The 16,664-nt window shown below is 40.4% G+C and overlaps 1 protein-coding gene across 1 annotated transcript in view; it reads left to right on the forward strand.

Annotated features, from left to right (window-relative positions):
* Nucleotides 1-16,664, forward strand: part of DCX (doublecortin) — a 190,622-nt gene that overhangs the window by 125,743 nt on the left and 48,215 nt on the right. The window contains exons 3-4 of the mRNA XM_090264052.1: nt 12,298-12,400; nt 14,899-15,036. Coding sequence (XP_090120178.1) covers nt 12,298-12,400; nt 14,899-15,036 — 241 coding nt within the window. The remainder of the gene's footprint in view (nt 1-12,297; nt 12,401-14,898; nt 15,037-16,664) is intronic.

Raw genomic sequence — 16,664 nt, forward strand, 5'->3', positions numbered from 1 at the left:
AACAGAATCTCTAAAAATCAAAATTATAATCATTGAAATTTAAGCTCTAGGAATTGGTTAAATGGAAAATTAAACACATCTGAAGAGAGAAGGAATGGACTGCAAAATTTGAAAGTATTTTCCAGAATGCAGGACCACGAGTTAAGAAGATGAAAAAGTATGAAAATGAGGTTGTGACATGAAAGATATAATGGTCAGGTCTAATTTTTACCTATTTTGAAAATGACCCCAGAAGAAAAACCTGAGATGTAACAAGAAATAGTGAGCCAATAAAATGATAAGCATGTAAATAAATGTAAACAGAGACTTCCAGCCAAGATGGAGGCATAGACAGACATGCTGTATCTCCCTCCACAACTAAGAAGGAATACAACTACCTCAAAACCAGAGGCAACCATAAGTTCTAGAAAATCAAACTTCACGGAAGTCCAGCAAACGAAGATATAAAGAGGAAATACTCATCCAGACAGGTAGGAGGGGTAGAGCTGAGGCGGAGAGGATATGGTGCGGTGGCGGCAGCAGCAGCAGCAGCAGGTCAGCAGAAAGCACAGTTACACATTTTAAAAAGTCAGGAGGGGCACATGGGGAGTGTTCCCAGCTCCTGACCAGACCACTCAGCTCACAGTCCCAGCACTGGAGAAAATCAAGCCTCATTGCTTCTGACTGTGCAGACCAGTGGGGGTTGAGGTGGAGGCAGAAACTGCCAGTCTCTCAGCAGAATCCACTTGTTTAAAGGGCCCCCATTGTCCAAGAAAGTCCACAGACCCACCCACTCAGGCAGCAATGGCCAGGGCAGCAGCTAGAGGGGCGCCAGTGAGGTGCCTGGAAAAAGGGCGAGTGCTGGGCAGGTGGCATTGTTTCCTCTTGGACCCTTCCCCCACATACAGCACCACAGCGTAGTGAAACAGGTTGCCCTGTACTGACGAATCCCTAAGGCTCCGTCCCTTACAATATAACAAGAGCGACGACTCTACCTGGGACGCAGAGGCAAATACAGAGAGGAGCCTGTCAGAATGAGGAGACAGAGAAGTATGGCCCAAAAGGGGGAATGGATCAAGGTTTCAGTGGGAGAACTAAGCGATGAGGAGATAGCCAACTTAACAGACGAGGAGATAGACAACCTAACAGACGCAGAATTGAAAACACTGGTGATAAAGATGCTCACAGGCTTGACAGTTATGCTTGAGTATGGCAGACGCATAAGGGAAGAAGTGAAGGCTATTCTAAGTAAAATGAAGGAAAATCCACACAAAACCAATGGTGAAGGGAGGGATACTAGGGTTAAAATCAATGATTTGGTACCTAAGGAAGAGTAAAGCAGCCAACCAGTACAGAATGAGGAAGCAAGAATTGAAAAAAATGACTTCCCAGATTTTGCAAAGGAGATGGACATACAGGTCCAGGAAGCACAGAGGGTCCTGGGTGAGCTAGACCCAGAAGGGACCACACCAGGATGCATCATGATTGAGATACCAAAGGTGAAAGATAAAGACAGAGTCTTTGGGTAGCAAGAGAGAGGTGGACAGTTGCCTACAGGGGGCTGCCTATAGGACTATCAGCTGATTTCTCAGAGGACGCTTTGCAGGCAGGAAGAGACTGGCAAGCAGTATTCAATGTGATGAAAGGCAACCTGCAACCAGGATTACTCTATCCAGCAAGGCTATCATTTAGAATGGAAAGGCAGATGAAGTGCTTCCCAGACAAGATAAAGCTAAAGGAGCTCATCATCACCAAGCCATTATTATATGAAATGTCAAAGGGACTTACTCAGAAAAAGAAGATCAAAACTATGAACACTAAAGTGACAAAAAACTCACAAGTATCAATAACTGAATCTAAAAAATAAAAACAACTTAACTAAGCAAAACAGAATAGGAACGGAATCAGAGGTATGGGGAACATTTGGAGGGTTATCAGGGGGGAGGGGGGAGGGGGAGAAATGGGGATATGGTGCAGGGATTAAGAAACATAATCGGTTGGTACAAAATAGACAGGGAGAAGTTAAGAATAATATAGGAACGGGTGAAGCCAAAGAACTTATATGCACAACCCATGGACATGAACTAAGAGGGGTGAGATTGCTGGAGGGAAGTGGGTACTGGGCAGAGGGGAGCAAAGGGGAAAAAAATGGAACTACTATAACAACATAATCAATAAAATATACTTAAAAATAAATGTCAACAATATTTAATATATAAAATAATTAAATAATAGTGACTAATTTGTGGGATTAAATAAAAGAACTAAAATTCTACATAATAATGACATGTTGAGGGATGCTCAGACTTAAATATGTGGTACTTTAGATTTATTGTGGGAAGGCAGTTAGCCCTGTGAAGTATCTGGGAAGAATATGTTCTATGTAGGAGTTGCAAGAGTGAAGGCCCTAAAGCAGGAATGGTCTTGATGTGTTTGAGGAGCAGAAAGAAGGCCAGTGTGACTAGAGCTTCTAGTATATATGGTAGAAGAGATTGGATAATACACAGCCAAGACAAAAAGTTTGAATTTTATTCTATCTATTTATGGTCAGACTTTGGAGAATCTTAATTAGAAGGGTGATATGCTTGAGTAAAATTATAAAGTACTACTCTGACTGCAGTATGGAAGACAGTATAAGTGTTTGTGTAGGGGGTGGGGCGGAGTCATGCTGCTAAGAATGGATGTACAGAGACTGATTATAAAGCTATTGTATTTTATCTTTGACTAGGACAGCCACAATTGGGAAAATATAACTTAGAAAATAAAGGTTTTCTGGTTTAGACAACTGGGGGAACTGTGGTATGAGAAAAGTAGGAGAAAAGAAGGATTTGGAGAGGGAAAAACAAGTGTTTAGTCGGGAACATATTAAATTTCATAGGCTTATCAGATAACCAAGAGAAGTTATCAAGAAGGAAGTGGAATATAGGAGGTCTGTCTGGAAAAAGCACAGCCATTGTTAAGACAATGAGAATCGTTTGCACGACATCAATATCACCTGGCAGCCAAGGAGAGTGGAACTGGAATGCAGGTGCATGAACAATGATGACTTCACTGTATTAGTCAGTGTGGGTGGTAGACACCCTGGAGTAAGCATGTGTACTGTGTGGACATCACACTCAAAATGACTGAGTAAGTACAGCAATGAATCTGCATCAGATTTTGTGTTAAGCTTGAACATTCCTCCATGGAAAGTTATTTGGATGATTCAGAAGGCTGCAGCTATGGGCAACTGGTGATTGGCAGCTTCATCACAACATGCCAGCTCATTCATCACATCTTGTGCAGAGTATTTTGGCAAAAAAAAAAACAAATCACCCAAGTGACTCAGTACACCATACAGCCCAGATTTGGTGTCCTGTGACTTCTGACTTTTCCAAAAGTTAAAATCACTTTTGCAAGGGAAGAGATTTCAGACCATCGATGAGATTCAGGAAAATATGATGATGATTGGGAGAACTATGTGAGGTCCCAAGGTGCCTACTTTGAAGGGGACTAAAGTGTCATTGTCTTATGTACAATGTTTCTTGTATCTCATATTTTCTTCAACAAATGTTTCCATTTTTCATATTACATGACTGATACCTTCAGGACAGACCTTGTATGAGCCTATACTAGAGGGATAAGAAGGGCCAGAAGATATCAATATGTGAGTCTTTTCATATAGATAGCATGTAAAACCTTGGGACTGGATATGAACACCTAGTAAATAAATGTGAATAAACAAGGGAAGAGGTCTCAGAACTGAGCCCAGTTCAAATATTGAGCAGAAGAGGAAGAGAATCCAGCAAAGGAGATTGAGGTAAGAGGAATTCCAGAAACCTGCAGTGCCCCAGAAGCCAAGAGGGGCAAGTATTTAAGGAGGAGGACTAGCTCAATTTACATCTAATGTTGCTGAGGGGTCATTTAGTAAGAGGAAGCCAGAGAGATGATCATGAAATTTCACAATTTGGAAGTCATTGTTGACCTCAATGAGAGCAACCTTGGTGGATTGACGGGGAAGAATGCCTGACAGGACTGGGTTGAGAGGAGAATTGGAAGTGTAGAAGAAAACATATCATCTTATAATTGTGGAAGTGTTTTGAAAACAGTAAAAATATTTTGCAGATGCCGGTGTCATTGTTATTATTTCACCAGAGACTTTAAGGAAGTTTGAAACATTGAATGCCAATAGAAGCACTGCAGAACCCAGGAGTTGTTTGCCCAGGCAAAAATGTTGACATGAAAAACCCACAAGTCAGACTTCAAGTAACTCCATGAAAACAAGATAAGAATGCTAGGGCTATCTCAGAAACATTGCCCAAGATCTTCAAGCCAAGCCTGTGCCAGCCTCTGACTGGAGCCCATCCATGGCTGGCAGGCAACAAATGCTCCAGAATAAGAGCAGAAATAATCTCATTCATAATGTTTACTGAGTCTTTCATTAATTTATTTTATGAAGCTTGCTAGCCACTTTCCATGGGCAGGGCACACTGTTGGCAAGACTGGGAAATCAGTGTGGTTTGTCTTCCTTGCCATAAGATTCCCTCTTCTTCACCACTGGGGCCACTCCTCCCCCCATGGACGCTTTGCCCTTCTCTTCACCCTGGATTCCACCAGTAGACAACTGTATGTTTTGTCTGTGTAGAAGCCTGACAGATGAATTTGAACAATTGTGCTTTGGAGAGTTAGAATCTCTGTGACTATAGTTGACAAGATGCAGTTTCTTTTCCCAAGGCTGTTAAGAAAAAGGTATGTTCCTGTTTTTGTGCCTTTACTTGTACAGTTATCTGAAATATTCTTTTAAAATTATTTTTTATCTTTTTATTGTTTTTCTATTACAGATGTCCCACTTTTCCCCCGATTGCTCCCTCCCAACCTGCTCAACCCTTGTCCCAGTCACCCCCACCCCGTTGTCCATGTCCATGGGTAATTTATTCTATTTTCTTGATGAAATACTCTTTATTCCTATTTCCATCAACCCACATCCTTCATAATTAGAAGCATTTTCTTTGTCTTCTGTATTCCCCTTGCTCTTTGTGCCTCTATAATAGTGCAAACAACAGTCTGCCTTGTGTTCCAATTATTTCTGTAGGACTGACTTGCTTATTATGCTGTCACCTTTGACGACAGTGGCTTTTTACTGTACATTTTTGTATCACTCATATAGTTCTTTTGCCATAGTGCTTAATGAATGAATATTAGTGGGATGGAACTTTCAATGGGAGAAGGGTTGTGGGGCAGGATCAAGCAAAAAAAAAAAAAAAAAAAACCCTCATAGGCACAGATAACAATATGGAGATTACCAGAGGAAAAAGGGGGAGGGAGAAGGGAGAAGACGGTAGGGGAGGACAAATGGTGATGGAAGGAGACTTGGCTTGGAGTGCTGAACACACAAAAACAGTATACAGAAAGATGATGGCAAAGGCAGACATGGTTGGCCTCTTCATACAACCAAATCAAAATTACAACAAAAAATATAGAACAACTATCACTCAGAACTGTCAGAAGTCAAGTTAAAGAAAAGTCTGACGACTACAGAATTAAAGAAACCACATCCATCCATATAGGTAGGAGGGGCACAGATGCAGAACAAGCTGGTCCCACACCCACGTGTGGTGGAAAAAATTCAGGAGGGATATCTCAGGAGTGAAAAGTCCCAGTCCCATACTAGGCCCGCCAGCCCAGTGTTCCAGTGTCAGGAAGATAAGACCCCCACAACTTCTCACTGCAAAAACCAGAAGGGATTGAGTTGGTGGAAGAAACTGCTGGAGCCCCAACCAGTTCCTCTTAAAGAACCCACACGTGGACTAACCTACTCAGACTCACTTCCTCTGAGCTCCAGCACTGGGGTAGTAGCTTGAAAGGTACCAGTGGTATACGGGGAAGAATTGAAGTGTCTGGCATCAAGGTGAACCTAGGCCATTCTCCCTGTACTAAACCATCCCCCGACAGAGCCAGCAAGCTGACACCATATCTGAGACTCCATTAACCTGGCTAACACTGTCTGACCTACCTTGGAGATCCCCAGAGACTCTGCCCCACCCAGCTCACAAGCCCACCCAAGCTACTTTTCCATATGAATGGCTGGGCTTGGCTCATTCTTTACTTCCTAAATCCTATCAACAAGTAACTGGCTGGCCTGGGTGAGCTCCAGGCATGGCACTAGCAGCAGCCAGCTTAGATTCAACAGCTTGGCTTCAACTGGGAATCTCCAAGTCCTTCCCAAGAAGCAGCCATCTGATTGCTTTATAGCTCAGGCAGGGTGCCCCTGGAAAAACACAGGTGGGGGCTGACCTTGGTCTGTACCACCTGGGAAACACCAAAGCCAGTGAATCCAGTGGACGGCTACAAACCACATCAGAGCACAACACCCTGCCCCTGTACAGATAATCCTCAATGTGGGGGCAGGGAGGGGGCAGAGGTTGGTCGTTGATTGTTACAGTCAGTAATTGTATCTGACTGTCCTGAGTAAATCCCTTTCATTGATCTGCTGACAGCAATGAATTCTCAACTGCCAGAGGAGGGTGTACTCAGCCCACACAAAGGGTGCACCTGGAGTACTTAGCTTGAGTGATAGGGAAGACTGTGCAACTGGACCCTACAAGACACCTACTACATTAGGCCATACTACCAAGACACAGAGTCAAAGCATATCTACCTAAGATGTAGAAACACAGGGAGGCTTCCAAAATGAGGAGACAAAGAAACATGGCCCAAATGAAAGAACAAATCAAAACTCTAGAAAAAGAACTGAATGAAAAGGAGATAGCCAACCTATCAGATGCAGAGTTCAAAACACTTGTGATCAGGATGCTCAGAGAACTCATTGAGTATGGCAAAAGAATAAGGGAAGGAATGAAGGCTGCATTAAGTGAAATAAGGAAAAATCCACAGAGAACCAAAAGTCAAGGGAAGGAAGCCAGGATTCAAATCAATGATTTGGAACATAAGGAAGAAATAAACTTTCTACCAGAACAGAATGAAGAAACAGGAATTCAAAAAAATAAATGAGAGTATAAGAAGACTCTGGGACATCTCCAGAAGGGCCAATATCTGAATCATAGGGATGCCCAAAGGAGAAGAGGAAAAGCAAGAAATTGAAAACTTATTTGAAAAAAATAATGAAAGAAAACTTCCCTAATTCGGTGAAGGAAATAAGACATGCAAGAGCAGGAAGCACAGAGAGTCCCTAACAAGTTGGACCCAAAGAGGACCACACCAGGACACATCATAATTAAAATGCCAAAGGCTAAACATAAAGAGAAACTCTTAAAAGCAGCAAGAGAAAAGAAAAGAGTTATCTACAAAGGAGTTCCCATAAGACTGTCAGCTGATTTCTCCAAAGAAGCCTTGCAAGCAAAAAGGGACTGGCAAGAAGTATTCAAAGTGATGAAAAGCAAGGCCCTACAATGAAGATTACTCTATCCAGCAAAACTCTCATTTAGAATGGAAGGGCAGATAAAGTGCTTCCCAGACAAAATAAAGCTAAAAGAGTTCATCACCAAACCCCTATTATATGAAATGTTAAAGGGACTTATTCAAGAAAAAGATCAAAACTATGAACATTAAAAGGACAACAAACTCACAACTATCAACAACTGAATCTAAAAGATTAAAAAAAAAAAACTAAGCAAACAACTAGGACAGAAACAGAATCATAGGTATAGGGATTCTTTGGAGGAAGGGGAAGAAAGAGGAGAAAGGCACAGAGATTAAGAAGCATAATTGGTAGGTACAGAATAGACAGGGGGATGTTAATAATAATGTAGGAAATGGAGAAGCCAAAGAACTTATATGCATGACCCATGGACATAAACTAAGTGGGGTGGGGAGTGCTGGAGGGAAGGGGGTACCGGGTGAAGGGAGGCAAAAGGGAAAAATTGGGACAACTGTGATAGCATAATCAATAAAATATACTTTATGAAAACAATGTATAGATGATCTATTATAGAATTGAACACCCGAAACTCATATAATTATTTTTTAGAGAGAAGGGAAGGGAGGGGGAATGAGAGAGAGAAACATCAATCAGTTGCACTGTATGTGCCCTGACCCAGAATCGAACCTGTGACCTTTTGGTTTTCAGGACAATGCCCAGCCAACTGAGCTACCTGGACCAGGGCTGAAACCCATATAATTTTATTAACCAACATCACCCAAAAAAAAATTCCATAAAAAGAAAGTATTTTTCATGTTGAAAGTGAGTCTAATAGGTATACAAGGAAAACTTTACTTCCAGAGATAACATTTTTTCTAAACAAGTAGATAGTGAAATCTAGAACCCACCAGTTGTAAGCACATATGAGAACTAACTGCCAGTATCTGGAGAATCTAACCAAGGTTAAATAAAGTCACAGAGTGAATTTGAGATGTGTGCCTGATGGACAAACTGCTCTCACACAGTGATCTGTTGTCTTTATTTTCACATTTGTAGTTTAATGTTTAAGCCACTGGATGGTCCATATAAACTATTGTTCACACTATTAATACACAAACTTCCCTCCCCTCAATAGCTGCTGGTATTTTTTAAAGGAAGAATATTGATTTAATGGTTCAATGTTAATGTGAGGTGATTTTACTGATCTTGTGCTGGCAGTTGATTAATTACAAAGACAGGTGGAATGCTTTTGTGTTCTTGTCTCTGACTTGAATACTCAAGTGAGTCACACAAAAGCTGATGTCAGCAAGACCCTTCATCTTTGAGGGTGCTGTCTGTAGTATCATAATGATTATTCTTTTTACTACTTGTGTTCCCACTTCATGACAGGCATTTTACCTGAAAAAACTAATTCAGAAAGTATACATTTGCAATATAAACTAAGGTGGATTTTGTGTTGCATTACTTTCATGGAATTTTAAAAAACATGTGTGTAAGTGTGAATTCCATTTGGGAATTATTTCTCACACTTCATTCTTATCCTCCTTCTTCCTTCTTTATTCCTCTTTCTTTTACTTTCTTCTCATTCTCTTTCTCCCTGTCCTCCTTCTCTACTGCATGCTTAGTTTCCAGTTAGAGTAATGAATATGAGTTTTCTTGTTCATAGATGAAAAATATGATCTGTAAAGATGTTTTCTTTTTTTTCAACCCAGTAAAATGGTTTAATGTGTATCAGGCATTAATTAGGACAGATGGGGACTCTCCTGTCTAGGCTATAAACAAGCCTTTCAAATCAGGGATTTCGGAAGGCATATTCTTTCAGAAAATTTAATTGTTTTGTCCTGAATTGAATCAGGACACTTGAGTGCTAGTCTCAACTCCGCATGAGCTACCTGTGTATCCTTGGGACACTTTGACTCTGTATTTTGAGTTCCTCATATTCAAGATGGAGCACTTTCTATTTTCCCAGCTGTGTAACAAAGTGGAGCAGCGCTGTTGTGTTTCAGTATCCAAGTCATTTGAGAGAGCTGGGTATCTACATGGACAATGTGAATTTGTCTGTTTGGGAGCCAGTAAAATGTGGGGTGGGATCACAGAAGAAACCTGATGCTGAACAGCTGGATTGAAAAATGAATGTTTGAAGCCAGCCCCACTATTGTGAGTTTTTGAGAAGCATAGGGGACTTTGGTTTTCTTAGAAGCTCTTCAAAGAAGGGGTTATCCAAAGGATTCCCCAAAACCTGGCTTGGGGCAGAGAGGCTTGGGGTTGGAGGAAGCTAGGTCATTGTAACAGCAGCCTCCAGAGCAATATGTGAAGGCTGTTTCCCCCCAATAGGATATCATGGCAAGTCCCTGCAATGGCTGCTTTTGAAATTTTGGGTTTTCTTCTTGGGAAGCAATTTCCACAAATGCCTCAAAAATGAATGCTCTAGTGCCTTTCTGTGAAGCATTGCCATTTGAAGTATTTACTAAATTTCTTTTATGAATAGTAGTTAGTTTTTTGAGGTTTTCTATTTCTTTTTGAGCTGATTTCATTATTTAGGTTTTTAAAATAATTGATTTCATCTAAGTTTTCAAACTAGTCGGCATAGTTATGCAGACAACAACTTCTGACATCACAGTCATTTTTCCTTATTCCTAAAATTGTATATTTGTTATCTTTCAAAACCTTTGGATGCTGATTTCTATTGTCTGCCATAATTGATTTCTTCTTTCTTGTTTCTACTTTTATGCCTATGTATATCCTTACAAAACCTCTTTTTTTTTTTTTTTTTACATTTTGTTGAGGCAAAACAGTTCTGGCTACATGCTCACTATGTGATAAGCACTCTACCAGGAACCATGAATAGATAAAAGTGGGAGGGATAAATTTGGCCTTTACATTAAGGAAGTCTGTGCTCTAATGGGAAGGACTAGGTGAGTACTCATGAAAATACAGGCAGATTTTAAAACAAAGTGTTAAATTCTAGAGACTACTAGTGGAGAGACACCCAAGGGTAAGGTTTCCCTCACTCATGATCAAAACTAAAGGCAGCCAATCAGTATCAGGATCAAGGAGGTGGCGGGAAGTAAACAATTCAGAGATGCACAATGTATCCAAGTTAGGGGCTCCAGATTTTATTGAACCAAGGTCCAAGATGTCAGTGGGAGTCTGCAGCAGGGTTCAAAACCATGTAGTCTCTGTCATTGGATCTCTTCCAGGACAATATGCAGGATGCTTATTGAACTGAGAGTGCCAGCCAGTGACAGTTTCATTTAGATGTGGTACTAAATAGCTCCCATGGCATCTACTTATCCTGACATCCTAACACATTGAAATCCTCTGTTTCGATGTGTCTCAATCCATCACATTGTGAAATCCATGAATTCATGACCTAAGTCTTATTCATCTTTATTTCCCCAGTGCCTGAACCATACACAAGTGCTTGTATTACTGAGTGGCCGAAAGCACAGTCTTTGGAGTCTGATAGATCTGCATTTGTTATGCTTCATCACTTTCCACCTGAATAATTTACTTATTGTCTCTGGGCCTTAGTTTTATTATCTGTAAAATAGTGAAGATAATAATACTGACTTCTAGGATTTGTTGTGAGAGTAAAATGAGATGGCGGAGTTGAAAGTACTTAGCAGAGAGCCTGTCACAGAGTAAGCATTCAATTAGGGTAACTCTGATTGTTATTACATGATCATGGAATGAATGAATGAGTGAAGGACAGGTGAGCTGAAGAAGGATGTCGGTTTATTTGATGAGGTCCAAACCCAGGGCTTGAAAGAAGTTTAACAGAAGAGATCCTGGCAGTTCTCCAAGTCTCCTTCCCTTCTCTCGGCATATCTTGTATGATTGGGAGGCTGAGAAAATTGAGATAATCTTTACACATCTCTTGCTTTGTGTGAGCCTTGCAATCATATTGGCTAAAGGAACAGGAATTGAATAGACCAGGGGTGAGAGATAATGTTATCAATATAAACATTTTTCAAGTGTAACATATTACTCTGTGCACCCAAAAAGCCGTTAGTTTGTGAGCACTGTGCCTTCGGAAAGTCATTACTGGCAGCTTGTTTGGGTAGATTAGAACAATTAGAAGCTTTGGACACTTTCAAGCTGACATTTGGGATAAGAATATTTTGACTCTGGTTTCTCCTGGGTTTCTCTAGTGTGCTGAATTAATTATCAGATTAAAGCAGCATACTGTCGTCGCAGGGACCCTTGTTTCTCTGTGCAGAACGGGAGTTGGGAAGACTTTCTCTATTCTGTACAAGCAGCAATGCATAGGACACTAGAGGTTGGGAAGTATCCTGATACCATGACTTTACTGGAATACCCTCAGGCCTATGGGGAACCATTACTCTTGATTGGGTTTTAAATGATCAGAAAAGTTTCCCCCTCCTTGTTCTTCAGGGAGTAATGGCATTTTGGGCCTTGATCAGGTTCTGGGTCCAGTTTTAGCAAAAATTCAATTTGGGGGCATGGTCCAAAGTAGTTAAGGATTAGTGTCCTTCTTTTAAAGCTAACAAAGATGAAAGAAGAACTTTCACCTTTTTTTTAGTCACAAGTCTATCCACCACATGTTGAAGAAGGTCTTTCTCATATGCTTTGGCCTAGACTTCTGGCCTCAGAGTTGGGCTAGGAGTTCTTTGTCTCTGAGTCTCTAAGGAAAGGGAAGATTTGTAGGGCCATCTGCTTGTTGACTTCTGTTCAGAGGGAGACATTCCTTTTGGACATGGTTCCAAAGTTACTCTTGATACAAGACTACAACACATGAAACATGGAAAGACAATGTCACTCAGTGTATCTTTACCCAGTGGCAGCTGTGGTACAGACTATGAACTTAGTATTCTGAGAGATTTTTGGGGGCTAGAGATAATGGCTCAGATGTGATTTTTTTCCTCTCTGCCAACATGGTGTGGAGTTCATTGTCACAAGACCATCAGATACCAATTCAGTGACTACTCTCTCCACAGGTAACTTGTCTCCACGATTTCTTTGGTGATGATGATGTATTTATTGCCTGTGGTCCTGAAAAATTTCGCTATGCTCAGGATGACTTTTCTCTGGATGAAAATGGTAAGCACAGTCACTGGATTTTATTGCTCCATTGTTCTCCCTCCTTATATTCCTTAGGATTTACATGGGTTCATATGGCCTGGAGCACATCCATTCATGGTTGCTCAAGGGCAAATATTGTTAGTCTTTTTCTTGTATATTTGGATATGTAAGTCATTAATTGAAAGGTTGATTGTATGTCCCAGACGCTCACCCTTCAAACTCAATAAAACTCACTCTATCCCAACAGTGGCCATATTTCTTAAACCACATATTGGGTCACATGGGGTCAAAGGTACAATCAAACTATGGGAAGGAACATTTGAAGTCAACTTGGATAGTGCATATATGCATCTTTCCCAGTCAATATCCTCTAGCTATTTGGCCTATGTTGATGATTCTATTTTAAAAATATTTTCTAGTGTTTTCTTAGTATAAAACTTTTCTCTTTTTCTCATCTTATGGTTTTCTGCCTCATTCTCCTTGCTTTTTGACTCAAGAATCCAGAGGGTTGTTAACCTCAGGAAGGAAGTAAAGAAACATCTACCTATCTCCCTTCGCTTAGTCCAAGATCCAGGTGTAAGTTAATGGTGAATTGGGTCACACAGCATCAGGTTTAGGATATGATCATGCTGGAAAGACACATTCAAAAGATATTTCCCACTTATGAGTAAAGTGTGAAAAAACAAACAGTTTATTTTATTTAAAATCTAATATAGACTTTACAAACAACTGAAATGACAAAGACCCTGAGAAAGCTGGCATTTCTGCCATATTTCATTTGAGAAGAGGCAAACAATCATAGAATAGCTAAATAAATTCCAGGCTATGTTCAGTTTTCTATACCTTGTATATCTGTAGCTCTGGACAGTGATAACTAAAGCTCATCAGCCAGAACAAGAAGTAAAATAAACAAAAATGAACTTTCTGCTCAAGTTAGTTTCCTAAAACTCTCAATTTACCACAAAAGATCTCCTAATCTTGCTGAGTAAATGATTTTTTAGTGTATCTTTAAGTAGAAGGTAACAATGAGGTATCCAAAGAAAAAACAAACCTCTACCAAGCTGTTTGGTTCTACTTTGAGCAGCACAAAGTTGGAAAAACTATAAAATAGAGTGTAAATAGCACTAGACTTGAACTCGGAAGACTGGGCAGCTAGTCCTTGCTTTTTTTTTTTTTTTTTGCTTTGTGGCCCTAAACAGGAGGCTTAAGTTCTTTGTGTTCTTATCAGTAAAATAAGTTTAATACTCCTTCTAATACATTAGCACAATCTGTGTTCCAAATTACCATAGCAGGGGTGCTGAGTGACCTGAATGAAAGGGTGCTCCAAAAGTGTGGTTGGGGCAAGTAGCAGGAGCATTTGGCAGACTCTCCTACACATCAGTGAGGCTTCTATAAGTTACAAGTGGCAGTCTCTGCTTGCCCATTTATTCATTAAATCAGCATAGGGGATTATTGTTACTGAACAGCAATTGGGGTCCTGTTGCTGACTGCCACCCTCTTGGCAAAATTCCAGAGGCAAAAATTTGGTGATAAAGGAGTCTTTATTCCAAAGCAGTCATTTAAGCCTATCAAGTCATAGCTTTAATCACTTAAGCCTATCAATTAAGGATAAACTCTAACACCCGCATTTTTCTATCTTTTCCCTGCTAATTTCTGCAGGGTTACTTTACAATAAAACAGCATAATACGCAAAAGCTACACAATTTTGGAAGAATGGCAGGCTTCTGCTTCAGAGCCTGTTCCCTCTAGAACACATAAACATTAAACCTGCCACCCTCTGGCAGGCCAGCCCGATCCTAGGTTGTACTCAGAGTTCCTTCCCATACATGATACTGTCTGTTGGGAAGTGCAGGCAGCTGCATCACGATCGTCCAGGCATACTCAAGGAAGAAGAGTCTGAGAGCCAGAAAGAACCTGCCCAGGAGCCAGAGAGCCCAAGCCAGAGACAGAGCCTGAGAGAGAGTGCCAGCTCAGGAGCCAGAAAAGCTCAGATAAGCTTGTGAGCCAAAGAACCAGCCCCCCTTTTATTTCTGTTGGCTCTGGAGGCATTCAGTTTCTCAGCCAGTCTCATCTTAGACTGCTTTCCATTGCCTCAGCAAACTCCTCCTACAGATCTCCTACTTCTCCCCAGTGATCTTAACCAGATCTCTCTGTATCATTATGATAACATATATGCATTTAAGCTAAAAGAACTCTATAAATGCAAGATGGTGGTGGTGGTAGTAGTGCTTATTTATAAAATAACGCGACATCCCAAATATGCCTAGTACAATGCAAGAGATGTAATAAACAATAAATGGTAGTTCCCTTTCCCTCCTTTAAATTACTAGTGAACATTTAATCTGTGTAACTGCTACCTCTAAGCTGTCAATCTTTTCTCCAAAGATTTTAATTAACTCACAGAGCCATCGGGTGCTTTGACCTGTGGCGGTTATTCCAATTTCCAGAGATTGGTAATATGCTCAGTCTCAGTTCTCCCTTAGCTCCACTAAGCTGTTTGTGTCTTTTCCCACCAGAATGCCGCGTCATGAAAGGAAACCCTTCAGCCACAGCTGGCCCCAAGGCATCCCCAACACCTCAGAAGAGTTCAGCCAAGAGCCCTGGCCCCATGCGCCGGAGTAAGTCACCAGCTGACTCAGGTAACGACCAAGATGGTGAGTGTTCTCCTAACTGTGTATGATGATTTCATTCACAGAAGGCAGTACCCTCTGCATGCAGATGAATGAATCCCCATGAGCACCATGGTGTCTCCATGATACCAATTCTATGAATTCAGACACTAAACATTAAAACTTGTTTGGAATCATGGAAACACACCCACAATCCTGATTCTACCCAACTGGATGCAAAACAGAAGTCTAGCCTATTTTTGTCATGCTTGCTGTAATGCTTACTGTTGTGGTTCTCTTCATTGTCATCATTTTCGGCATCATCCAGCAAAAGAACAGTAATGAAATAATCTTCAAACATTAATTTGAAATAAAAAATCAGAAACAAAAACAAGAAGTTAAAAATGCTACCTATAAGAGTCAACATAATTGATGCATTTGAGCTTCAAATTTGACTTTGAACTTTAGAGAATTCAAAAAAAGAGAAACAAGATAAATCGCATCATTCTCAAAATTAGAAAAGGACAGGTTCTGAAAGAAAAAAAAGAGATTCATCGCATAGGATTTTATCTAGTGTATAGTAAGTGTTCTAAAATATGTGATCTATGAATCGCTTCCAACCCATAAATAATTTATTGCTCTATGATGATATTAGGAGCTTGTGCCAAATATAAATCATTCCACTGAGCAAACAGTTTACTTCAGCTAACTCTTTTTTCATAGCATGATTTTATTGATGGAGGCAAAAAATGTTGATTTATGTTCTGGTATAAAGTTTTGTGCCCACAGTTTGAGTGAGACTGATCTAAAAGGCAAATGGCCATATTCCAAGTTTAGAAACTTAGTAGACTCATATGCAGACAATTTGAATTCTTTATGGTAAGGAAATTATATGGTGCAGAAGAACTTACACAATTATCCTCCCAAGGCTCAGGATTCACCATGAGAATTCTAGCTTGAGAGCCATGGGGCAGAGAGCACAAGCACCCTATCTCTCTCCTTCAATTTGAGAAAGCTTGAGTCGCTTATTGGCTTTGAAATGCCCATGATCTAGAAAAACATTCTGTCCTCCTGGCCTCACAATGCAAGGAGCATACATGTCACCAGTCATTTCTTTATTTCAGGGAGAAAGAATTAAACTGTGAATAGGCAGTTCAGTGTTTTCATACTTCCATGTGTTTGCACGCGCTGTTCCCCTGCACACAGAATGCTATCTCTCTAATCAACCATTCTTCTTTGCTTGAAAACTCTTACTTATCTCTCAATACCTCAATAAGATAGTTGTTATGTTCTCTGCAATATCATAAGATTCATAAAGTATGTATTTACCTGCCTACCTCCCCAACTAAATACTGGGCTCCTCAAGAGCTGGGTGTCATATTGTCATATTCCTTTTTGTATCCTCAGTGCCCAGCACAGTGCCTGGGTCCTAGTAGATTCTCAGGTAAAGCTTATAAATAAAAAGATGCATAAAAGCACCTATTTCACCAAGTGCGGTGCTAGAGATCCAATAAGCATTTAGATAATGTTTGCTGAAGGAATAAAAATGCATGTGTTTGGGGATATTTTGGTTAAGTGTACAGATTAGCACATGAATCCATCTAAACAAATTCATGCTGCTCAAATTATAAAGACCTAGATTTTTTAAAAAAAATTTTACTTGTTTGTTTGTT

Source organism: Furipterus horrens, unplaced genomic scaffold, assembly GCF_987537825.1.
Source record: "Furipterus horrens unplaced genomic scaffold, mFurHor1.1.pri manual_scaffold_17, whole genome shotgun sequence".
Taxonomy (NCBI): Eukaryota; Metazoa; Chordata; class Mammalia; order Chiroptera; family Furipteridae; genus Furipterus; species Furipterus horrens.